At 36.5% G+C, this 24,165-nt stretch overlaps 1 protein-coding gene across 1 annotated transcript in view; it reads left to right on the top strand.

Moving 5' to 3' along the window:
* Positions 1-24,165, top strand: part of TER94 (Transitional endoplasmic reticulum ATPase TER94) — a 351,159-nt gene that overhangs the window by 262,347 nt on the left and 64,647 nt on the right. The window contains exon 16 of the mRNA XM_090386402.1: positions 5,640-5,769. Coding sequence (XP_090242528.1) covers positions 5,640-5,769 — 130 coding nt within the window. The remainder of the gene's footprint in view (positions 1-5,639; positions 5,770-24,165) is intronic.

Raw genomic sequence — 24,165 nt, 5'->3', positions numbered from 1 at the left:
TACTTAAAGGTAAAGATAAGTTTTAATTAAAGGGACAACAGGTCATTGAGTCTTGTCACAGGCTTTCTCTTAGGAATAATAGTCTAGGGCAGTGGTTTTCAACCCTTTTTTTAATAACGGCACCCTACTCAATTTTCTGCCTGTTAGATCCAATTCTGTGTATATACAGGGTGTTTCAGTTAAACGTTTCAGAACTTCTAAGAGGGGTAGGGTACATCCTGACAACTCGAAATCATATAGCAATGTGGGGTCGGAAATGCTTTCCTGAAGCGGTGTTCTACACAGAAGCACCATAAAGAAAAGAGACCGTAAGTGAGAAATCGTTTTAATAATACATGAAAAGAAGCAAAAGGTACATGGATTAAAGTAAGTGTTCGAAGTTTCTTCCACGGGCTACAATGCACGCCTCACATCTCTGACGCATGGACATCCGAACATTCTGGAATACTCCAGGCGAATTTCTTCGGCAGCTACTACGATTCTTGCAACCAGCTCCTCAGCATTGTCAACAGGGGTGTCATAAACTAGCGATTTCATATGACCCCAGAAATAAAAATTAAGACATGATAGGTCGGGTGACCGAGCAGGCCAACGCACGGGACCACCACGTCCGATCCACTGTTGACCAAATGTGACATCCAGGTAGTTACGAACATCTCCGCTATAATGGGCAGGGGCTCCATCGTGTTGGAACCACATTGTCTGTTGCGTCGATGCAGAAATCTGTTCATCTCTCAAAAGTTGTGGCAATACTTGCTGCAGAAAGATCAAATAGATAGGTCCGGTTAGACGACACGGTAACAGGTAAGGTCCGATGAGGTGATCTCCCATAATACCAACCCATACATTGACCGAAAATCAAATCTGTGCTGCACGATGTCGTATTGCATGCGGGTTCTCGACCGCCCAGATATGGTTGTTATGCGTGTTGAAAATTCCTTCCCTTGTGAAGGATGCCTCATCGGAAAACAACACTTCAGCAGGAAAAAGGGGATTTGTAGCACATTTTCCAAGGTACCACTGTGCGAAAGCAATACGAGGTGCATAATCCTCCGGTTGCTGTGTCTGGACACGCTGCACGTGAAACGGATGCATGTCTTGTTCTCGGAGAATCCTCCAGAAGCTGCAATGGGAAACCCCGACTGCGTTTGCTAGACTTCGTGTACTCGTTCTTGGATTCCCCTGTACATGCTGCAGCACATTCTGTTCGACGGCTGGAGTCCGTGCTGTTCTTACCCTGTCCCTGTCAGCTCTTTCAAATGAACCTCTCTCAGTTAACCTCTGGTGCAGTCTTGCAAAGAAATTATGACTGGGAATACGCCTCGTCGGATATCGTTCCGCGTACAAACGCTGTGCGGCTGGCCCACTACAATTTGCAGCCCCGTACGCCAAATGCATATCGGCTAACTCTGCGTTCGTGTAATCATCCATCCTACTAACTTGGCGTTCTTGTTCAAGAAATTCGAAATTCGCCTGGAGTATTCCAGAATGTTCGGATGTCCATGCGTCGGAGATGTGAGGCGTGAATTGTAGCCCGTGGAAGAAACTTCGAACACTTACTTTAATCCATGTACCTTTTGCTTCTTTTCATGTATTATTAAAACGATTTCTCACTTACGGTCTCTTTTCTTTATGGTGCTTCTGTGTACAACACCGCTTCAGGAAAGCATTTCCGACCCCACATTGCTATATGATTTCGAGTTGTCAGGATGACAACTCGAAATCATATAGCAATAGATTAGAAGTTCTGAAACGTTTAACTGAAACACCCTGTATATTAAATAACAGTGGATGAAAAGGTTCAGTTGTTGAAATAGTTTCAGTTAATGAAAGGTTAATAAATCAGGTATGACATGTGCACCTAAAAGTGCACAGCAGCATTAAAGGATGCAAGAGTATATATAAGTTTGTATTAATATATTGAATAAAGTATATTGATTGCATAAATGGATGTGAAAATTACAGAGTGCTGAATTACATAGCCAATAGAAGGTGGGTGAACTGTAAAGTAGAATTAGTACAGCTGTCATCAGATGTGACGGGAAACATATTTGGATAATGGTTGAATACAGGTAAGGCAAGTGTGTAGAATCTGATGTGAGCTGAAGCAAATATTGATACATGATCAGGTAATTTCATCAGGAGACTACACATGGCCATGTATCAGGAATTATTTCTATACTTGTCCATAGTAGCAGAAGAAAAATGAAAGGCCAATTAAAGTGCTAAAAATGTAATTAGCACTTGCTAATACAGTATGGACAGGGTAGTCCCAATGCAGTGTCATTTATTAATTTAAAAATAAGGATCAAGTTAGAATAAAATATGGCTATTATAAATATGTAGTGTTTTGTGTGGGATTTTAAATTTGTAATTTTGTGGAGATTGGAATTCAATAATTTGGAACAAGCACATGGTATTGGGTGAGGTATTAAATTGAGAATAGGGAAGGGAACAGGAGTGTTTAAATAAATAAAGACGAAAAATAGCAATAGAAGTAGGATAGTATGAACGTTTGCATCACCCTCGTATACACTAATAGTTTTACGAACAGGAAGAATGGTAGAAATAGAAAGCAGGAAGATAAAAAGCAAAGACAAAGTCAATAAGCTAGCTGGGGTTGTGGAGCCCAACCTTATAGTAAGGGCTCTGGCTTTGTAAGTGTTAGTATAAAAGGGAGCTAATACCAAATGCTTGTATTGTAAGGAAAAGACAGGTGTAAAAATATGTAAATCGAAACATGCCGAGAAATGAACTGAAAAAGAAATCGAAGGTATAAGAAAATGAATGATACCTTGAGTTTTCAAGGAACGAACATGCACACATATTTAGTAGAGTAGATGAATGCACGTAAACCTTAATCACATTAGTAATATACCTACATGATGAAGCAATTTATAGCAGCATAATGGACTTAATAATGAGCTGTGAAGGGATGTAAAAAATGGGAAAGTAGTGACCTCTATTTTTGGAAAAAGAAATGCAGTTGGAATAGTAGGACTTGACCGTAATAAAGTTGTACAGATTACAAAAATGAACATAGCAAGGAGGAACTATGTAAAGAATCACAAAATGTTCTGAGATAGAGAAAAATTAATAATTTTAATCTGTAGTCCAAAGTGGTATAGTAAGAATCCAATTTTGAATGGTAGACATCTCAGGATGAACTAGTTTAAGTCCATTGATGAAAGACTATGACATCATTTCAAGAATATAAATAACTTGGTGATTTTAGATCCAAAGGTGTTTTAATTAAGAATCCAATTATGAAAGAACAGGAAATAAGTCCATGGATATGAAACTAATTGAATCCAAAGGTTGTTTCAGATGTAAATTCAAAGGTGAAAAGATCCAATGTTGAAAGATTCTGAAATGCTACTTACTATACTGGAAGTGACGACCCGAGATGTGAACAATAGGTGTCCACCCCACAGCAGCAGTGCTATCCCTCTATGTTACTTATTGTAGATGACTCATGAACCTGTGCAATACTGCTAATTTGAATATTGGAGGTGTGAAGTGGCAAAACATATGTTTAGTCTCTCTAACACAGCTCTGTCAACCCCCCACCATCTCTTCCATCATGAATTATGGTTGATGTCTTTGAGATTATGATAGGCATCATGACAAGGTCCAAACTTCCTTACATGTTGAGGGTACACTGCATTACATCAAGGAGTTGGGTATATTCTTACAGTGTGTATGCTGTATCCAAAAATTTCATTACTTCATACATGTTATTGAGGTCTACGTCTCCCGAATACTAATTTAACTTAAGAAGAGAAAAGGCAGCTATCTGGATCATATTAAATACATCTGTGCCACTTGTTTAAATAAATTAAATTAAATATTTTCTCTTGCATGTGGTTGTAGGTTGTTACGTTCTACTGCTTTTATATTGTTCTTTAATCAGGGCTAAAATAAATGACCAGGCTCCACTTTGTCTAACTAGCAAAAAAAAATTTTCTCATATGGCTTGACCCTATATGTTGTAATGCCTTAGCATCACACCCAGAAGTCTTTCAAACGTCACCAATTTAATGTCTACACAGAAGCCTACGAACTCCCTTACACTGTGTTGCAGACAAACTGCTAAATGATATAATCCCAAATCATCCACTACAGCAGTATCTTCTCTAGCCTCAGTGGCTAACCCATATTGAAAGTAATCACATCTGAACAAACCAATTGGCATTTGACCACGAGATCTAATCACACAGTGGGGCATGGGTTTCAGTAATGTTCTCCCAGGTGTTGCAGTTTTACCAAAGTATATACTGATAGTTCCAAAACAGAGAGTAAAGTTGGAGCAGGTATGATCCTTCCAGATAATAACATTTCCCGTCAACTCCTACTGGAATGCAATATCTATGCTTCAGAATTCTGTCATATTTTATAGCCTTCAAGAACAGTATCAAATTTTCACTTCAAAAAACCATTGTATACATGGAGTCTTCCAGTTACTCTCCTTTTGCAGAAAATTTGAACCATATTAATGCAGTTAAAAAAATTGTAATCAACTACTCAGGACATGGCAACTTAACCTTTTTTGCTCATAGTAGGTGATACTACCCACTGTACATACAGCCATTCCCCCCCCCCCTACAGAAAAGCATATACTTTGACTTTGTACAACAATAATTGTCTAAACTCAGCTCTCTCTCTCTCTCTCTCTCTCTCTCTCTCTCTCTCTCTCTCTCTCTCTCTCGAGGAGAAAAGACAGTGGGCTACTTAGGCCCATTGTCTTTTCTCCTCTTGCAGAATCATTAATTAGTATGTAACAAAACAGTGGGGCTGCAAATTGGAATGAAATAAAGCAAGGTACAGTAGTAAATGCATGAAAAAAGCAGTTAAATTATGATCTTATTTCTTATTTATTTTGGTGGAATCAAAGATTCAGAATGTGTTGTACAACATTGGTGGAAAAGGAAGGTTATTGATTAGGGTGAGGTAATAAAATCAGTAGAAGGAAAATCTGTAGGTGAAATGGGAAATGAAGGAAAAGAAGGCTAAAGTAAAGAGAAGCAGAAGATGCATTCAACTTATTAAATTTTCGGATTCTTATTTAGAATTCAAAAAAATATAGTATACCTGTGCTCTAACAGAAATGAAGAACAGCATTATGGCATTACAACAGGCATTTTAGTCAACAGAGCACTTGTGCTTTCTACAAAAATAACAAATAGATACATCTGATATTAAATTTATAGTTATTAACATTTAATAACAATTAAAGTTTAGTGTTTAGCAAAAATCATTTGTGTTCTACATGATTTAGATTCTGTACACCATTTTGTTTAAAATGAAAATTTTCATAATGAATTTTTATTCTAAATGCATGTTGCTGAATTGTGAATGTTTATTTTTATGAACTGTGGCTTGGTGAAAATATTTATATAACATTATATTGTAAAATTCAGATACCTCTCCCTCCTCCAGTATAACAACATGCTGATAACACAAATTAGGGCCCAAGAATAAATGCTAGCTTAATAATTTTATTCTGGCCATATTTGAATATTAAGAAAAGTTTCTTAATATTCAAAAAAGAATATTAAGGGGTGTGTGTGTGTGTGAGAGAGAGAGAGAGAGAGAGAGAGAGATAATTGAATGATTAAAGGTTGGTTTTTTTTTTACAGACCTGACATTATTGATCCCGCAATCTTAAGGCCTGGTAGATTAGATCAGTTAATTTACATTCCTTTACCCGATGAGAAGTCACGAGAAGCTATTCTAAAGGCTAATCTACGCAAGTCACCAATATCAAAAGTAAGAAGCTGACCATTTTTATATTTAAAAAATCTCTTTTTGCTGTAAAGCCTATATATATATATATATGTGAAATGTGAGAAAAATAATGGACGGGCAGTTACACCCCCAGTAAATCCGATATCTCTATTTTATGCTTGCTAATCCTAAATTTTTATACCTTAAAATCTATTAGAGGGTAATTGGGGTACTATTGCTATTCTTACTCCTCCTGCTCATTGCCTTAAATCGTCAGAAGCCTTTCCTTTTGTATAGTAAATAAGCCTGGAAGAAAATTATTAGTTGCCATTTACTTTATTTTTGATTCACTACCATCTGTCAGGCTAGCTGTTATTCTGCCAGTTTGCTGCTAAATTTAACATAAATTGCATCTATAATTTTAGAGTATTTGATTCAATAATTTTAGAAATTTGAACTAGACAAACTGGCAAATAGCAAACAGAAATAGCCTTAGCAAATTATTTATAGGATGTATTGAGTGGTGCTAGCCCTTGAAAACGTACCATTCAATGTATCCTTTTATCAGTAATTAGCTCGACCATCATTTTATTTATTTTTTTTTATTATTATTATTATTTTTATATTATTTTATTATAAATTGCGTTTTACCATAAATATTTGGCCTTATGGCTCTATAGGTATACTTTTACTTTGAATACCTATATTCCATATTATTGAATTTCATTTGCCATTTGATTTCCTGGGCATATGGTTCAATAAATACTGTTTTATGTATATAAATAAATATATATCATCATCCTCAGCCATTTTCAATCCACTGCAGGATTAAGGCCTCTCCAACAACTTTCCAGTTCCTTCTGTTTTGTGCAATGGCCATCCATTTACTACCCACAAACTCATGAATTTCATCTATCCATCTCTGCCGTTGTCTTCCAGGTTTTCTTCTAGCTCCTCTTGGGTACCATTCTGTTATTTTCTTAGTCCATCTGTCATCATGGCTTCTAACTATGTGTCCTGCCCAAGACCATTTTAGTTCTTTAGTTTTGATAAGAATGTCCTTTACATGAGTTTGCTGCCTTATCCATATGTTTCTCTTATCTAACAGTCTGATTCCCAATATAATTCGTTCCATTCTTTGCTGTGTAGTTCTCAACTTCTCTTCCACTCTTTTGGTGAGTGCCCAAGTTTAACTTCCATAAATCATGGTGGGGCGTATACATAGGTTCGTTATTTTATGTTTCAGACAAACTGAACTCTGCCAGATAGTTACTGGAATGAGTCCAACCAGAGTGCATGTTGGGGGAGGGGGGGGTATTCCCAAGGCTGCATTACGTCAAGGAGCTGGGTATATTCTTACAGTGTGTATGCTGTATCCAAAAATTTCATTACTTCATACATGTTATTGAGGTCTACGTCTCCCAAATACTAATTTAACTTAAGAAGAGAAAAGGCAGCTATCTGGATCATATTAAATATTTTCTCTTGCATGTGGTTGTAGGTTGTTACGTTCTACTGCTTTTATATTGTTCTTTAATCAGGGCTAAAATAAATGACCAGGCTCCACTTTGTCTAACTAGTAAAAAAAAATTTTCTCATATGGCTTGACCCTATATGTTGTAATGCCTTAGCATCACACCCAGAAGTCTTTCAAACAGATAAGTATGACTCCACCTTTTCGATTACTGCTCCTTCAATCATTATATCCCTTTCTGTGGCATACTTATTCATCATTACTTTTGTTATAACCATATTCATCTTTAGTCCAAAATCCTTACCAACTGTACTTAACTGATTTAGATTTTCCTCTAATTTTTTGGGATCGTAAATGGTTTAGGTACTCTCCATTCACATTGAGCGACCAGTTTAATCTTCTGAAAGCTTCCTCAAGGACAGCAGTAAACAACTTTGGAGATATTGTGTCTCCTTGTCAAACTCCTTTCTTAATTTTAAATTTACTACTGTCTTTGTTTAGTCTAATAAACGAGATAGCATTCTCATATTTTCTTCAAAATCATATGTGGGGTATCTATGCCTTGTCTTTTCAGTGCCCAAAACATTGCCTTATGTTGTATGGAGTCAAATGCCTTTTCATAATTCACAAATGCCAGCCATAATGGTGTTTTATATTCATTTGCTTTCTCCATTAGCTGTGACATTACATGAAGATGATTCATAGTTGAGAATCCTGTCCTAAAGCCAGCTTGCTCTTTTGGTTGATTCTCATCAAGTATTCTTTCTAATCTGTTAGTAATGACCCTTGTGAACAACTTGTAAATGTGGGATAATTTTCAATTTCTGATTTATCTCCTTTCTTATGCAGCAAAACTATGATTGCATTATTCCACTCCTTAGGAGCCACACCTTTTCTAAAGCATTTTGTGAAGAATCTTGCCAGATTCTTAGCACCCGCTGCTTCCACTCTGATCCTCTCGCTGCTGTGAGAGGGGGAGTGAAAGCTATTGGGGACTGTGGGCCATTTGTTTCGTCTTATTGTCATGTGCTGGAGGGTTTGGTCTTTTCCTCTTCATGCTGTCCAGGCATCTTTGAAGAGAACCACTCTACACGTTCCTTGCCACCTAAGTGATGTAACAGGGCTTACCATCGAGAAGGTGTGCATGAGTGGATTTTAGGGGGGCATGCCAACCGAACTTCTCCTAAATCTTCTGAAATAGAAAGATATTGGATTCATCAGTGTTTTAGACTGAGTGTCTGATAACATACAGTGTCTGTTCCCCTCTAAGTCCCCCTATATATATATATTTAGAGATTTAACAGATGTGCCGTTTTCAAATACTTTTGAACAATTTTAAGTTTTTGTTTAAATGAAAGCACAACTCTTGCATTTGCCCATCATTTTCGCGATTTGTGAACAGAAAAAAAAATTCCGACATCCCTGATATGCATAATGAAACAAAAATTGTCATTTTGTGGCACAAGAGTCGATGCGACACACTAGAACCAACTAAACTTTTTTTTTTTTTTTTTTTTTTTTTTAGCTGTGGGTGTGAAGACAGCAAGGGTTGCAAAATATTATGCACACTAATCTCCTAATGACAACTTATAATGCTGCTTCTTGTTGCTTATTTATTACTTGGAAAACATCTGTTTATACCTATTCTATTTATTACTTGAATTTTGATTTCTGAGTGTTTTTTTTTTTTTTTTTCCTTCCCGAATCTTGAAATGTCTCGGTTAATCCAATCCCGTAAATCATGAATCTGTTGTATATCATATATCTATAGACATTTGTCTATAGTAACTTTAGATATTTTCAGTGTATTGGGTAGGGGTGCTGATCTGTCAAGTGTAATTACCATGGAAAAAAATTGAGAAAGCCAGCAAAGTAAAAGCAGATAACCTGAAATTAAATTAGATTAACATAAAAAATAATAATAACAACGATGGTACCTAAAGCAGTGGGTCCTAGGACTTTAACTATTTCTTCAAGGGGTCAGTAGCCAAAACCGTATCAGCCACTGCAATAGACATGGTCTCTGTTTCTGTTATGATGTATACGTACGAAATGTATATGTAAAGTGTGAAATTGTCAAAGTGAACCATACTCGTGTGATGGGAAGTAAGCAGTTAAACATATGAGGCAAAGTGCCAGCAAAAGAGGAATCAATGACTAACAAGGTAGTGTAGAAAGGACACTAAATTTTGTTTAAGAAGAAAAATTGTCTATCTTTATGGACTATTATAGTTGTTGGGTATTTCTACTATAACTAGTAGTGCCCCAAATCCATAACTCAGTTTAATAATTTGATACTTTTTCTTGCTTACTTAATCATTCAGTAATGTGATTATATCCTATTATTTTTATCAATATTACACACACACACACACACACACGCAGGTGGCCCTCGATTTACATCAGGGTTAGGTTCCGGGGTGGACAGGCACAAATGGAACCCTTTATATAATGGAGTCAGTCGGAACTCACATGGTTATGTCCTGGGCACCAAAAATTTTACCTACCACTTTGCATTGATTTGTTTTATATTACTAAATTACAGTTGCTCAGAGCGAAACGGATACAAAAATACAGATTGTGACAGGTTTAATAATAGGAAATATACATATGTTATATTAGATTAGATACAAATCTTTCGGTTGTTTAGTTAACCTTCTTCAGTTGAAATGAAATGACAGTTGGAATAGAGGTGTGTACTGCCAATCTTGTACGTGAAGTGCGTGGCTAATTGTTTGATGTTGAAGCCTGTGGCTGTGATGTATGTGGACGTGGCCAGCGTTTGTCAATGGACAGGAACGTTGCTTCGGTGATAGGGTGGACTTGACAACCACTGTTCCTGTTCACTGAGGTATTGGAGCATTTGATGTTTAACAACTCCAACCAGGCGTGGCGCAAATAATGGCGGGACTTATCCACAATTACGACATCGCGGTGTGGGTCAGTGTCGTCTTTAATCATATTGATTTGTTTTATTTTATTAGCATTCTTCATAGTTGTAGTAATACTCGATGGAGGCATATTCATAGACCTACACACATTAGGGTGGCTTTCACCAGATTCCATTCTCCGAAAATTGCATAGAATTCAATGAACTTCTTTTTACCAGACATGCTGTCTCTTTATTCTATTAAATTAAAAACTTTATAACATTATTGGCAAAAACTAATACCACAATTAATAAAAAAAAATGTTAGCATAATAAATTTCCAACACGTGTAAATAGTGTAAACAACAACCAAATGAATGCCTTACCACATGGACCTTTACCACCCGCATACATGAGTGGCTACTTTGAGGACGGGAATCTTTCTCGTCTCTGATACAGATGCGCTGATTGGCTCAGATTGTCCTAAATCACACGAACAGTGCATGATACCTAGCACAGTATGATGCCTATAAATTTTGCCTTAACTATTTTAAACTTTCAGTTTATAAAAATAAATTAATAAATAAATAAAAAATAAAAATGGCATTGTGGTTAGTGATCGGCGCAAATTGGACCAGTGCAAAACGAGGGCTACCTGTATATAATTAATAATAATAATAGGTTATGGTGATAAAATGTTCTTTTAAAAAAGAACAAAAAAAAATAATATATTATAATGGATTATGGAACCGGGACACTGCTAGTAATAGCAGAATGCCCAACAACCATAATGAAACATAAGCAAATAAGTTAGATAAGTGTATGAGTAGTGGTGCTGACCTGTCAGGTGTAGCAACAATGTAAAATATTAAAAGTGCCTGGAAAATAAAAGCAGATTACAGCCACTCCACGGCTTACATGATACTCGACTTTACGTGTTAAGTTTTTCCATACAGCGCAAACTTAGGAATAAATGGAGGTATTATGAAAATATCGTAATGTGAACCCAGTAACATGGTTTTTTTTTTTTTTTTTTTTTTTTTGGTAATCCGTTCCAAGACTTTGAAAGGTGAAATTTTTGCTATAAAACTAAGCTATTTATCTCTCTTAAAGGTCATTTTTAAAATGGAAATTGCACTACACTTCATATGTTCCGTTATAAGAATCAATTTTGAACATCTTTGTGATATTTTTCTAAAACACATTTCTGGAGGTCACTACCATAAAAAAACAATAAAAACAATTTTAACTTTCCAGTTTATTGGGCTTTTCTGTTAGTGCAATCTATTATAAACTCTTTTATCTATTATCTTCTCTTCCTATGATTAAAGCTGGCCCCTTTCAAAATTGGCCATGTGGTAGGCAATGGCATACCACCACATTATCTGATGCAACAGAAACCATAACAAAACCAACTCCAAAAACTACTGTTAAAGGAAGGTCTGCAAGGTGGAAGGATGGGATAAGTGAACTTTTGGGCATGACATTTTGTGATGCCACTCGTATAGCACATGATCGATGCAGTTGGAGGAATTTGTTGGTGGCCACAACAGCTCCTCAGGGAACTTTGACTGTAAGGAGAAAAAACTTGATCTTATTGCATTTCCGATAATACCAATAACTGGAATTCTGTGGGTTTTTACATTATGGTATTATGGTGAAATGAGTTCCCCTTCACTGAAATCTTCTCTTCATTCTAATTACTAATGCATTAGTAAAGGCACATGATGCAAGAAAGCAAGCTTATATATCATCAGCCAAAAAAAAAAAAAAAAACACCTCATTTCACTCATCCACTCCTGTTACTTATTACAATGGTGAAGGGAAAGCAACTAAGAAAGTGCAAGTGCTGGCAGTGCTAGGAAATGAAACAAAATTGATTTTTAGAAATGAAGATGATGAATTAAGAAGTACGAAGCAGGACAAAGTTTGTCATCTATTTCACAGAATTAGGTCTCACTGCTTCAACAGTGAATACTCTTTTAAAGGACAGTGCACATATAAAAGAACATGTTAAAGGATCAACGCTTTTAAGATCAACAGTGATCACAAAACAGCATTCAGGTGCCGTACTGAAGATGGAAAAGCTATTAATGATATAAACGGAAAATCTGATTCAGAAGCAAGTGCCCCTGAGTCCAATGCCCGTTCAGGCAAAAGCAAGAAGTATTTATAAAGATATTAAGGATAAGTACTGCGAACACCAAGCCAAGCTTGTGGCAAGCATCGCACTGGTTTCCAAAACATTAAAGTATGTGGTGAAGTTTCCAGTGCCGATTGTGCAGCTGCAGAGAAATTTTGTGATATGTTGGAAAAAACCTCTTTAAATCTCCACAGCCCTCAACTTCTGCAGCGGCATGCTTATCAGCTGGAGAGTTAATTCTGGCAACGATGCTTGAAAGGTAAAACTTGCTGATATTATGCCTGTCGCTCTCTCATTTTGTAATTTTGTACACTTTGTAATTTTTCCTCTGCATGAGATAAAAAAATTGAATAAATAATTCTATTTACATGTTCGTTGAACATTTTTCTTTTTTGCTTCAAATTTGCGAGCTGCATAAGCATGTAGTGTAATTCCGACTTGCATGGAGTTCCGCAGAACGCAACCCTTACATAAGTCGGGGAGTGGCTGTACATAAGTTTTAAATAAAATTAAATGAAAATATATAGATGGTACGTAATTCTGTAGGTCCTAAGATTTTAGCTATGTCATATTTAACATCAACATAGTTAAAACCTTAGGACATACAGCATTAAGTACCATTTATATTTTTTCATTTAATTTTATTTAAAATTTTTATGTAATCTGCTTTTATTTTTCAGGCACTTCATTTTTTCCATTGTTGCTGCACCTGACAGGTTAGCACCCATGCACTTATCTAATCTATTTGCCTATATATATATATATATATATATATATATATATAGCACTTTTTTGGTAAAAAAAAATAGGTGCCGGTACTCATTTTTTGCTATCAGGAAAAATTAAAAAATTTTTTTTCCCTGATATTAAGCATAAATTTATTACTCAAGTATATAAAAAAAAATAAGCAAAATGTGTAAAATGTAAGTAAAAAAATAATTTCATAATAAAGTTTTTGTAGAATATTCCAAATTTTTATTAAGTTCTCATCCGACACACTATGCCAACTTCTTTTCTTACTGTTTGTGTCGGTTGTTGAATGATGTTTCCGAAGCAGCCTGACGCACTATGGCCATAGACGCCCATGCACCAAAAAATCCCCAAATAAACAAACAAACAATCTGAAGCAGCTACAAATCAATATATTTTGCTGGATCGAAGCAGGTCAGCATTGGGCTTACAATTTTAAGAAATAGTAGTGAAGAAATTGTTTTTGTCATCAGTGAAGCTCTGGTTGGACTGACTATCAAATTTGTTTGTGAAAATCCTCGTTCACATTCATTTTATGAAATTGGTATCGTACTCAGAGCGTTCATCAAATACTTTAATTCTTCTGAAACAGTCTTTTCAATTAGGTATTCCCGAAATCCATGAATTGTATCTCTTTCATTTAATTGTAACCTAATTGACAATTTTCTAACCTAATTTTCACCAAATGCCAACATTTCATGTTTAGAAGGTTTAATACCTTCGTTGTCCTCATTTTCCTTCTCCCATCATCAATATTGTCACTAGTTCTTTGAACTAGTTAAATTTTTTTTGAAACTGTACAAAATGTCAGTGTCATTCCGATATTCATGTACTGTGACCATGTGAACAGGGATGAAGAAAATTTATGGAAAACTGTGGATAACGCACTTCCGCAAAACACCAGATGATTATTTCTCAGGGTAAAAGAAAATCAGCTACGGCCCACTCAGAAAGTGAACTAAAACAGCATTTTAAATTTTGTTAATTATCAAAAAAAAATTCTCATTTAATGTTTTGTTCAGTAAATGTAATTGTGTATTGGGCTTAATAAAATTTTTGAATATTTTCAATTTCACTTTTACTGTTTTACATGTAACGAGATATGGAAAATGGAAAAACACTAATTTTTCTCGAATCACTCGGTGCGGCCTGCGAAATAAATCTAACTTTGAATTTTTTTGAATATGGCCCCTGTACTGGAAAAGGTTGGACACCACTGCAGTAGTAGGTTGATCTCAGCCCATTGTCAGCGTCAGGAAATACCCCTTGATCTGCTCACCGTTGACCAGCGCGACTTCTCTGTATGTGGGACAGGTGGTCGGATAGGTTTTACGTGTACCACAAAGTTGTAGAATGGTAATCCCATTAGCTCTCTTAATTTGTGCAGCAGCACTAATTGCCCTAAAGGCCAGAAATGCAAACTGTGCATACCGAGTTAAGTCTGTCCTAATCCATTCACTATATGAAAATTTTCTTCGCTCAACGGAAACTATTTTAAATGTGTACCTTCCAGGGGAAATTCAAAATAATTTGTTATAAAAGGAGCTCATTAAACAGATGTCCGAGTAATTTAGAATTCTAAAAATGGTTATAAAGTTTTATGTAGAAAATATCTTAACAATACACAGTGAAAAATGCAAATTTATGGAGGGTTGATTCAGCCTTTTGACAACAATTTTGACAGTCCTTTAAAACTACGAAATTCCATGCCACCAGTTGTGTTCTATTTGTTTTCCCTGCTTGTGGACTATCGCACGGCATTGCAATTTCTGTTGAAGTAAAGCCCGCTGCAAAACTGCCAGGTCAATCTTGTCCCATTCCTGCTGGAAGGCTTTCCACAAACCTTCAACAGTTCTGGGGCAGCGGTTTCTGAGAGTTATTTTCAAAAGTCCGAATGCGAAAAAATCCATGGGTAGTCAAGTGATTTAACAGGTATATCTTCAAACGTGGAGCTTTCTTAACATCAAGATTCATCGAAATCTTTCTGATATCCTTTTGACGGAAAACCACAGGAGGCATTGAATGGAGCGTGTTGAGAATGGTGGGGGGTGTTTTACTAAGATCATTAATACGTGTGCTGGAAGAAAAATGGGATGCTAGCAGATCAGCTTTATCCTTGGCTGAAGTGACAACAGAGCCATCTGGTTTGGACAGAGGTGGGAGAAGAGATGGGCAAAAGTTGTGGCCAATAGCTTTGGCAAGAGACCAGAATGCTCGGCTACCATTAGGGCAAGAAGCAAGTTTTCTACTCTTAGCCTGTTCAAACTCTAGTCTGGACTGATTAATAACTGCTTTACATTTGTTGCGTGCTTTGGTGTAGGCAGAAAATGAAACTGAAGAATTGGATACAAGCCAATTACAATATGCAAGATTCTTCTCTTGAACAGCCTTAGCACATTTATTGGAAAACTAGCTGACCGGGCTAGCCAGGTGGGTAAAGTGCCTGCCTGGCAACTCAAAGGTTGCGGGTTCGAATCCAGCCTAGGGCTTGGATCAAAGTACTGCAGAAAATCTTGGGAGGTGCATTATGGCCACAGAAGCCGATGCGCCAACAACTACCAAAAAAAAAAATTGGAAAACCAAGGTTTAGATAAAGGACGAGATTTTAATGCGGAGTGTGGAATAAAGGATTCCATTCCTGCAAGGATAATTTCACTGACACGATCTGAGCAAACATTGACATCAGAAGTTTTGAAACAGTAATCCGACCAAGGAAAAGAAGAAAAGAAGTCTCGCACGTCATCCCATTTTGCATTCTTGTAATGCCAAACACGAGGTTGGGAATAGCCATGAGATAAAGGTTCCATTGGAGAAGAGACAATCACCAAGTTGTGATCTGAAGTGCCTAAAGGACCTCTCACTTTGTACTTAGAAGGGTTGTTTGTGAGAAAAACATCAAGCGTATTGGCTGAATGATTTGGATTGTTTGGTATTCTTGTGGGTAAATGAACAATCTGTGCTAGGTCGTTAGTAATTGCAAAAGCCTCAGCATCTTAACCAGCTGGGTCGGTGTGACTATAAAACAGAAGTCAGCTGGGGTTGTGAACAATAAAATCACCAAGGAAAATTACCTGACTGTTAGGAAAGTTGGACTGGAGAAAGTAAAGTTGCAAAGAGAGGAACTCAAAGAGCTCCAAATGTTTAGTGGAGTTGGGAGAATGGTAGAGACAACAGATGAATTTGACACATTGAGGTAGAGCGATTCCAAAGAGAGATTCCAAATTGCCAAGTCTGTGACAGGGAATATCAGAATGGACATATGCACAAGTACCGTACCACTTTTGAGGCGAAAGGAATCATACAGCGAATAATTTGGGCATCTGAGATAAGCAGTAGTTGAATCAACCGATAACTGAGATTCTGTCAGAAAAAGTACATGGGGTTTGGCACACTGCAAGTGGAAATGGACATCGTTGTGATTAGAATTGAGACCACGTATATTTGTGAAATGAATTAGGAAGTGCTTGGGAGGTTTAGATCTTTTCGCAGATAAGCTTGTTCTATTAGTTTGACAATTCATGGTGTATTCTGTAGTAAGAAAAAGTGGGTGGGACATGCTGTATGAAGTAATGAAATTTTTGGATATGGTGTACACATAGTAAGAATATACCCAGATCCTTGACATAACGTGGCCTCGACAATGCTCCCCGCATACACACTACTCGGACTCCCTCCAGTCACTATCTGGCAGTGTAGAGGTAGCAAGATTATACACTAACTGATCCGGAAGCCTCCAAAGAGTTACCAATAGGTTCGGTCCGGTGTACTAACTAGTGGCTGGCTTGCGAACACCGTTTTAGAGCTGTACCCTCGAAATGTAAGGAATATTGGATCTCGCCACGACGTTCATCATAACCTCAAAAGTCATCAATCATGCTGCATGATGGAAGAGATAGGGAAGGGTTGACCGGAACTTAGCTCTAGAGACTAAACATGGGTTCCTCCATTTCAAGCCTCCAATAAGCAAAGTGGTGGTATTTCACCGGTTGATGAGTCATCTACCACTTAGTACTGCTTGGTAACATAGAGGGGCGGCGTTCCTCCAGGTGGTGTGGGCGCCACACCTCGACCCCTGCTTACATTGGTTCACACCTGGGTTCACACCTGTGCATGGAGGTTATACCCAGGATTACTAACAGTCCACCATCGTGAAGGTGCAAGCAGAGGATTTGGCTGTCACAGACCGTCCGGACTTCGCTAAAATTGGGTCCACTTGACTTGAGTGTCACCTGAATATCAGTTCCATCAGCGTTTTAGACTCCCAGTTAGCAAGTACAGCTTGTCTGGCATATCTGAGAGAATGTCTGTGACAACCTCAAGGACTCAGTTTGAGCATTGACCTGCCGCTCTGCAATGTGCCTTGCTCCTAGGTTGTGTACAAGGGCCTTGTGCTTCTTCTCCAGTTGCAAATTTTCATTGATTATGCAACAAACGGTTGACTGGGATGTTCCCACACGTCACATTATAGCTCTGTACAACTAGCAACTGCACTTTTCGTACTACCTCCCTCATTCGACTTGGAGCAGGTTGCAGTTTCTTTGGTGTTTTCTTCCCACTTGCAGCAGCTTCGCGGAATTTTCTTTTGCCATTAAAAACCTTATGGATACCAAACTTCGATACACTAAAATTTTTCAACTTGCACCTATCGATAATTTTCACAGAACTGTATCCTTCTTTGGAAAGTGTGATTCTTCGCAGTTGCACTGGGTCAGTTGAGTGTAGCAGCCTTAGATCCTCATTCATTCGCTGTTTGGATGATTGTAAAAGTTTCGAAATGGGTTTTCTCGTAGTCGCGTTACAAGGCTATGAAGGTCATTACCGCATGCTTTGTCAGGGTCAATGTCTTTGTTATCATGACACATCATCTTACATATTTCAATCGTTTTGCGAATGTCCAACTCCATTTCATACAATTTATGATCTAGTATGAGCTCTTCATTGTTGTCGTAGATATTGATATATTTGATCTCTGTTTCCTCGTTGCGAAATGGAATGTGCAGCACTAACACCTCTCACTTGTACTCGTTGAGATCCTGATCCAAGTCATAGTTTCGATAGCGTATTTTGCGTGGATACTGTTGTTTCTTGCAGAACTCGTAGCGCTGCATGTGTAATTTGCATGACAGAGTAACATCCAACATAATAGTATGATTATAGCAATGCAAATACTTGTATTGTTGTAATTAGGCTATTGACCCAACCTCTTCCAAACATTAATTTGGTAGAGTAAGCAGCGGGTGTGTGTATCCTATTTATCACTAACATTGATTCGGTAGAGTAAGTAGCAGGGCATGAACATAATTGACATCGTTCATGATTTTAGCTCAAGCTGTTTGAAATTTAGTAGCTGTCACCAGAGATGTTTCACATAAAACATCTTTCGTGCATACAGGGTACACATGCGGGTTTTTTTTTTTTTTTATGCATGTTTGGAATTTCAGACTTTCTGCCATCATTGATTTGGATTGGGTTTGGCCATTGCAGGCTTAGAGACATTTCTTAGGACAAAGCCAGAACCATCCAAAATTTAAGAGAAATGATTTTTTTGTTCTGTTTTTATCTTCATTAATCTGCTATGTGCCCAAAATAGCTTCCGTAATTTACTTTTTTTGTAAACCACATAGCTTCCATGCTTAATTATGTCCATGTTTCTCTTTAAGAAGATCATTGTCTTTTCTGCATTTTAAATTCATTTTTCCGCTTATGTTCTGTTATTTAAACTCATTGTATTTTTATTGCTTTTATTGTGTATTTTTATTGCTTTTAGCATATTGTTTATCATTTCAGGAGAATCATAAAGCTTTAATTATCATATAACACTAAAAATCCACATTATTTTGACATAAGCAGAGGGCTACAGCTCCTTTAACTGCCTGGAACTGCTTCCAGAAGCAGCAGCCCTGTGAGAATTAAGGAAATCTGACTTTCTCTAAGAATCAACTTGTAAGCAAGCTTTCTGCATTCCTCATCCAAAAATGTTTGGAAAATGGTAAAAAGATTGCAATCCAACTTTACAAACCACATGAGCAACCCATTACTGAAACTAATTGCCTTCAGAGGAATTTATTAAAAATGCTATATGAGCTATATTAACCACCTTCCAAAGGAGTTGTTTTTAGTGGAATTGGGACCTGATAAATGTCTCAGAAGGTGAAATTGGTCAACATCCAATATAATTTGAACAAATAGGAGGGTGGAAGTTTGCTTGATGAAATAAAGGCAAGCAACATATGATCCAGCTAATAACAAACAAGTAAATATTATGTAATTCTTCTTTCAGCATATTGTTTATGCTGAAAGAAGTCGTCTTTCAGAAGTCTGTACTAAAGATCATAACAGTTCGTATGCTGCATTTCAAATACCTCACAACGTGCATTGAGGAAACATGATGTATTGGAATTAATTACTTTGACAAATAGTAGGTCCTTAGGAGATAAACTCCTAGTGCAAAATAGTTCAAGATCAGAAAGTTGCACATGCCAAAAGAATTAGGGTCTGAAAAAATGGAAACTCATCCTAACTCATAACATCATATTTACATTCAGCCCACCAAATTTGCCCGGTACTGTTGTAAAAGTTGGCTATTTAAACTGTTGTATTTATCTGTTCATCTCAAACCATCTATGGCATTATAAGTGTCAAAGTTTGGTCATTTGTTGGAACTTAATCTGCCTGTGTTAATTGATCAAAAAATCATGTCCAAATAGACCACATTTTCCAAATTCTAAACGCGACTATCCTAGTTTGGGACCTCTGGAAATGTTGGAAGAAAATAAAAAAAATTACATTGAACATAGTGACATATGAGGAAGCTAGAAAACAAATTTTATTACTTACACCACAGATTTATCTGAAAACTTGGAAAGAAAATACAAACAATAAGATTAGACATAAAGTGACAACAGGAAGCAAGAACACAAATTTTATCAGTTACACCAACATCATATCAGTTTGCCACTAAAATGTGGCATCCAGTAGAAACCCAGACAGATGCAGAATGCATTTCTAGGTTACTGAGCCCAATATCAACTCTCTGCTGTGACACATGATCAAAGTTATTGACCACACTAATAATACTGCTGTTTCCTTCCACCTTATCTCAAATTATGCCCAAACTGAAAAGTTCAGAATTTGAAAGAGAGGAAACTACAGTGTACATCATATATGAACACAGGTGACATAACTAACAAGGACAAATTGCTTTTATAGATTTGTGAAGAGCAAGACATGGATACTGGTCCAAACTTTCCAAAAATAATCAAAAATCAAACTTATAAGTTTATGCAATGGCATCATGTCTGCACATAGCCAAGTACTAAGTAGTTACAAAGTGACATCATTTAAATATATCTCATATTGTGAAGGTGCCACTTTGTAACTACTTAATAGTTGGCTACATGTAGACGTAATGCCATTGTACAAACTTATACGTTAGTTAATTTCTTCATAACCTGAGACTTTGCCCTAAACGAATTATGTAATTCAAAAATCAAACTGCCACTGGGTGAGAAAATCATCCTTTAATCTTACAGTGGTGATGTCCCCAATTGTTACAGCATAATGGCAAATACCACAATGTTTGAATTAAAAAGAAACTCATACCTGGCAGGTGTATAGTTTATTTTTAATTTCTGGAAAAGGTTTGTGGGATTTTGCAATACTTATTGTAATAATTTTTTATATTTAAAAAATACAGTTTTTTTAACTTTTATTTAAAAAAAAAAAATTACAGGCATAATATAAAGATGGAACTATTAGCCTCTTCCATTTTCTGGTTTACAAAGCTATTAAACATGTAAAATTGAAAACATTCTCATGCATTTATATTTCTATTTATTGTGTGTATCAATAGTTATAGAAAAAAAAATTATAAAATATGCATATACAGTGGAACTTCTCTATTATGAACTTCTATTTAACGAATTTCTCTATATTATGAATTTTTTCGCAAAACATTGCACCTTGAAACGAAATTACATGTAAAATTAACCCCATATAGCAAAGTGTTAGTCTCTCTATAACGAATTTTTAAAAAAAATTAGTAAAAGCATTTTTGAAGATTTTCCAGCATTTACTGCTAAACAGCCGTTCAAATATACTGCCTCCTTCCTTCCAAAATTGTGCATTAGCATCTAGAATTAAGTAATCATCCTTTTAGTGAACACTTGTGGCCATTGATGCCCATAGGAGGGCCTTTGTTTCATTTTTGTTACGGTTATAAAACCAAATGGGTTTTCTTAAAAGTGGTCATAAACTTTACGATAAATAGGGTAGATTTGTAAATTGATGTTGGCTAAGGGGAAAACAACATTTGCTGCGGCAAACCTTTAGCATGCTTTTTTTTTTTTTTTTGGTACAAACAATAAGATGGCACATAGGCATTCTGTGGCCATAATGCACCTCCCAAGGTTTTTGCAGTACTTTGATCAATCCCGAGGCGGGAATTGAACCCGTGACCTTTGGGTTGCCAGGCAGGCACTTTACCCACCCGGCTAGCCCGGTTGGCAACTTTAACATGCTGCGGCGGCAAATACATAGAATGCTACCATGGTCAGTTTTTAGTAACACCTACTGAGTGACATTTGCTTCTCACCTCAACCGTACCACATGACCTTCCTGTCAATCATTACATGATATGTCTGTTCTCATCTAACTGGACTCCCAGCAGATTGTTTTCATGATTTTTTTTATTTCGTTCTTTTGGAACAATTTATCATCAATCACATAGGCTGTATGCCCTTGTATTTTTTTTTTTTTTTTTTTTTTACTGAAAAGTAACATACAGCATACATTAATCATAAATTTTCTTTCATGTATATATATATATGAAAGCAGAATAAAAGAAATTCACAAAGTTGTATATTTCTTCAAAGTGATTGATAGGAAAGGTCACATGATGCTGTTGAATTGGCAAGCGAATGTCATTGAGTAGGCAGTACTAACAATTCACTATATGGCCAGCATAGCGAAGTGTGCAGTGTATATATATCGGCAAGAGCTGCATTCGAGTAATTTTTACAATTGCGGAAACTGTCGAAGAGAAAGTGTTTAAAGTATTAATGATAACGCAAAGATTGTTATGATATTGACCAGGGTTTTAAAAAAAAAGTTGTTGCAGAGAAATACGGCATACCTGTAAGCAGTTTATCTACGATTTTACATGCGAGAATCAATTTTACATGCCAATGAAGGAGGAGCAGACAAGAAGTGAATTAAGCCATGTATATACGAAGATGTTGATAAAGTTGTTCTAAAATGGGTGCAAATGATACGTGAAAAGAATATACTAATATCGGGCCCAATAATTAAGCAACAAGCTTTGAAATTTGCACAGTCCCTTGGACATACAGAATTTAATGCTAGCAGTGGGTGGCTATATAAATTTAAGAAGCGCCACAGAATTGTGGAAAAGGTTATTTGTGGAGAAAGTGTTAATGTAAGCGAAGAAGATTGCAGCAGTTGGAGGAAAAATACCTTAAAGAAGATTTTGGAAGAATATGAACCTAAGGATGTTTTTAATGCTGACGAAATGGGTTTATTCTTTAAATGTTTACCAAATAGAACACTTGCTTTTAAGGATGATAAATGTTTTGGCAGAAAACAAAACAAAAAAGAATCACTGTGCTGGTTGGAGCAAATATGACAGGAAGTGAAAAATTAAGACTTTTAGTCATCGGAAAATCAAAAAACCCAAGATATTTTAGAGGCACAAAATCTTTGGAAGTTGACTACACCTTTAATAAAAAGGCATGGATGACAAGTTATATTTTTGAAGAATGGATATTAAAACCAGACAAGCATATAACAAAAGAAAAAAGAAAAATCAGTGTTGGTAACTGACAACTATCCGACACATCCTGCCAAACGTAAAAGTGTGAAGTTGTTGTTTTTACCACCAAATGTAACGTCAAAACTCCAGCCAATGGACCAAGCAAGGCATTATTAAAATTTTTAAATTTCATTATCGAAAGAGAATAATAATGAAGATTGTCAATGCGTTATCAGAAAATAGAAACTTGGAGGTTACGATTAACCTTAGAGATTGCATATCTGAATTGGCAAACGTTTGGACAAACAATGTCACTGAATACACTATTAAAATTGTTTTTCGAAAGCAGGATTTGCATTGAATACAGAAGTCGAACGACAACTGGATGAACATGATGAACTGCCCCTTTCACAACTGAAAAACTTTTGGACATTATTAGAATCATTCGGAAACATCAAATGAAATAACACTGGATAGTTATGTTTATGTAGATCAAGATCTGACTACAACAGAACATCCAGATGAAGATGAAATACTGCTGAACAGGGTTAGACGTGACCATAATCACGAAGAAATTAATGATGATGCTGAAGATTCATCAGAACAACCTGTAGAAAAGCCGACTCGCGAAAAAATGATTCATGCTTTTAAAACAGTTCGTATGGGTCTACAGTTTTGTGAAAATGTTCCTGATGATGTTTTTAATGTTCTGAACAAATGTGAGGTTTTCTTTGAGAATCAGACAATTTTTTAATTGTACAGTCAGTGCTCGTATAACATGTGTTTACACTACACAAATTCGATCATACACGATTTATAAATAGGGGAACGATATCTTATATAACACTAACCCAATTCACCGTTGTGTTTACAAGAAATGGCAATCGAATGCAGAATCACCCCAACGGATTATAACTTTATATCAGTGAAGGGGAAACACGTTTCACCATAATAACATAAAAACCAACACAATTCCAGCTATCAGTATAATCGCAAATGCAATTAGATTGAGTTTACTACCAGTTTATACCAGATTCCACTAGCAGAAACGCAACTGGAAATTGTTTTTATTGTTTTATGGGAGTAACCCCTAGAAATGTGCTCTAGTAAAATGTGAGGTGTTAATAGTGTATCTCTGCCTTTACGGTGTTGTTTATTCAGTTGCTACATGCGCTCAGCTTTGTTTATGTATATCAAGCATGCTTCCTTGTTTTGTAATTGTGCTTTATTCCCTAAAAATGAGTAAAATACTTAGGCGCCTCCGTAGCCAGGTGGAAAGAAGCAGCAGTGCATAGCACACGCTTCTTGATTAGACTGGGGTTCGAGCCCGTCACCACCAAATACAGAGGATGCGGAAAGGTCATGGAATGACCACCGCATATCCCGGAGCAATATAGTCTTAGTTGCTAATGCTCCTAAAAACCAAATAACAA

This window comes from Mastigoproctus giganteus, chromosome 12 (genome assembly GCF_048544385.1).
Source record: "Mastigoproctus giganteus isolate SK-2022 chromosome 12, ASM4854438v1, whole genome shotgun sequence".
In the NCBI taxonomy this organism is placed as follows: domain Eukaryota; kingdom Metazoa; phylum Arthropoda; class Arachnida; order Uropygi; family Thelyphonidae; genus Mastigoproctus; species Mastigoproctus giganteus.
The sequence above is the reverse complement of the archived record's forward strand: the minus strand, read 5'-3'. Positions and strand labels throughout refer to the sequence as shown.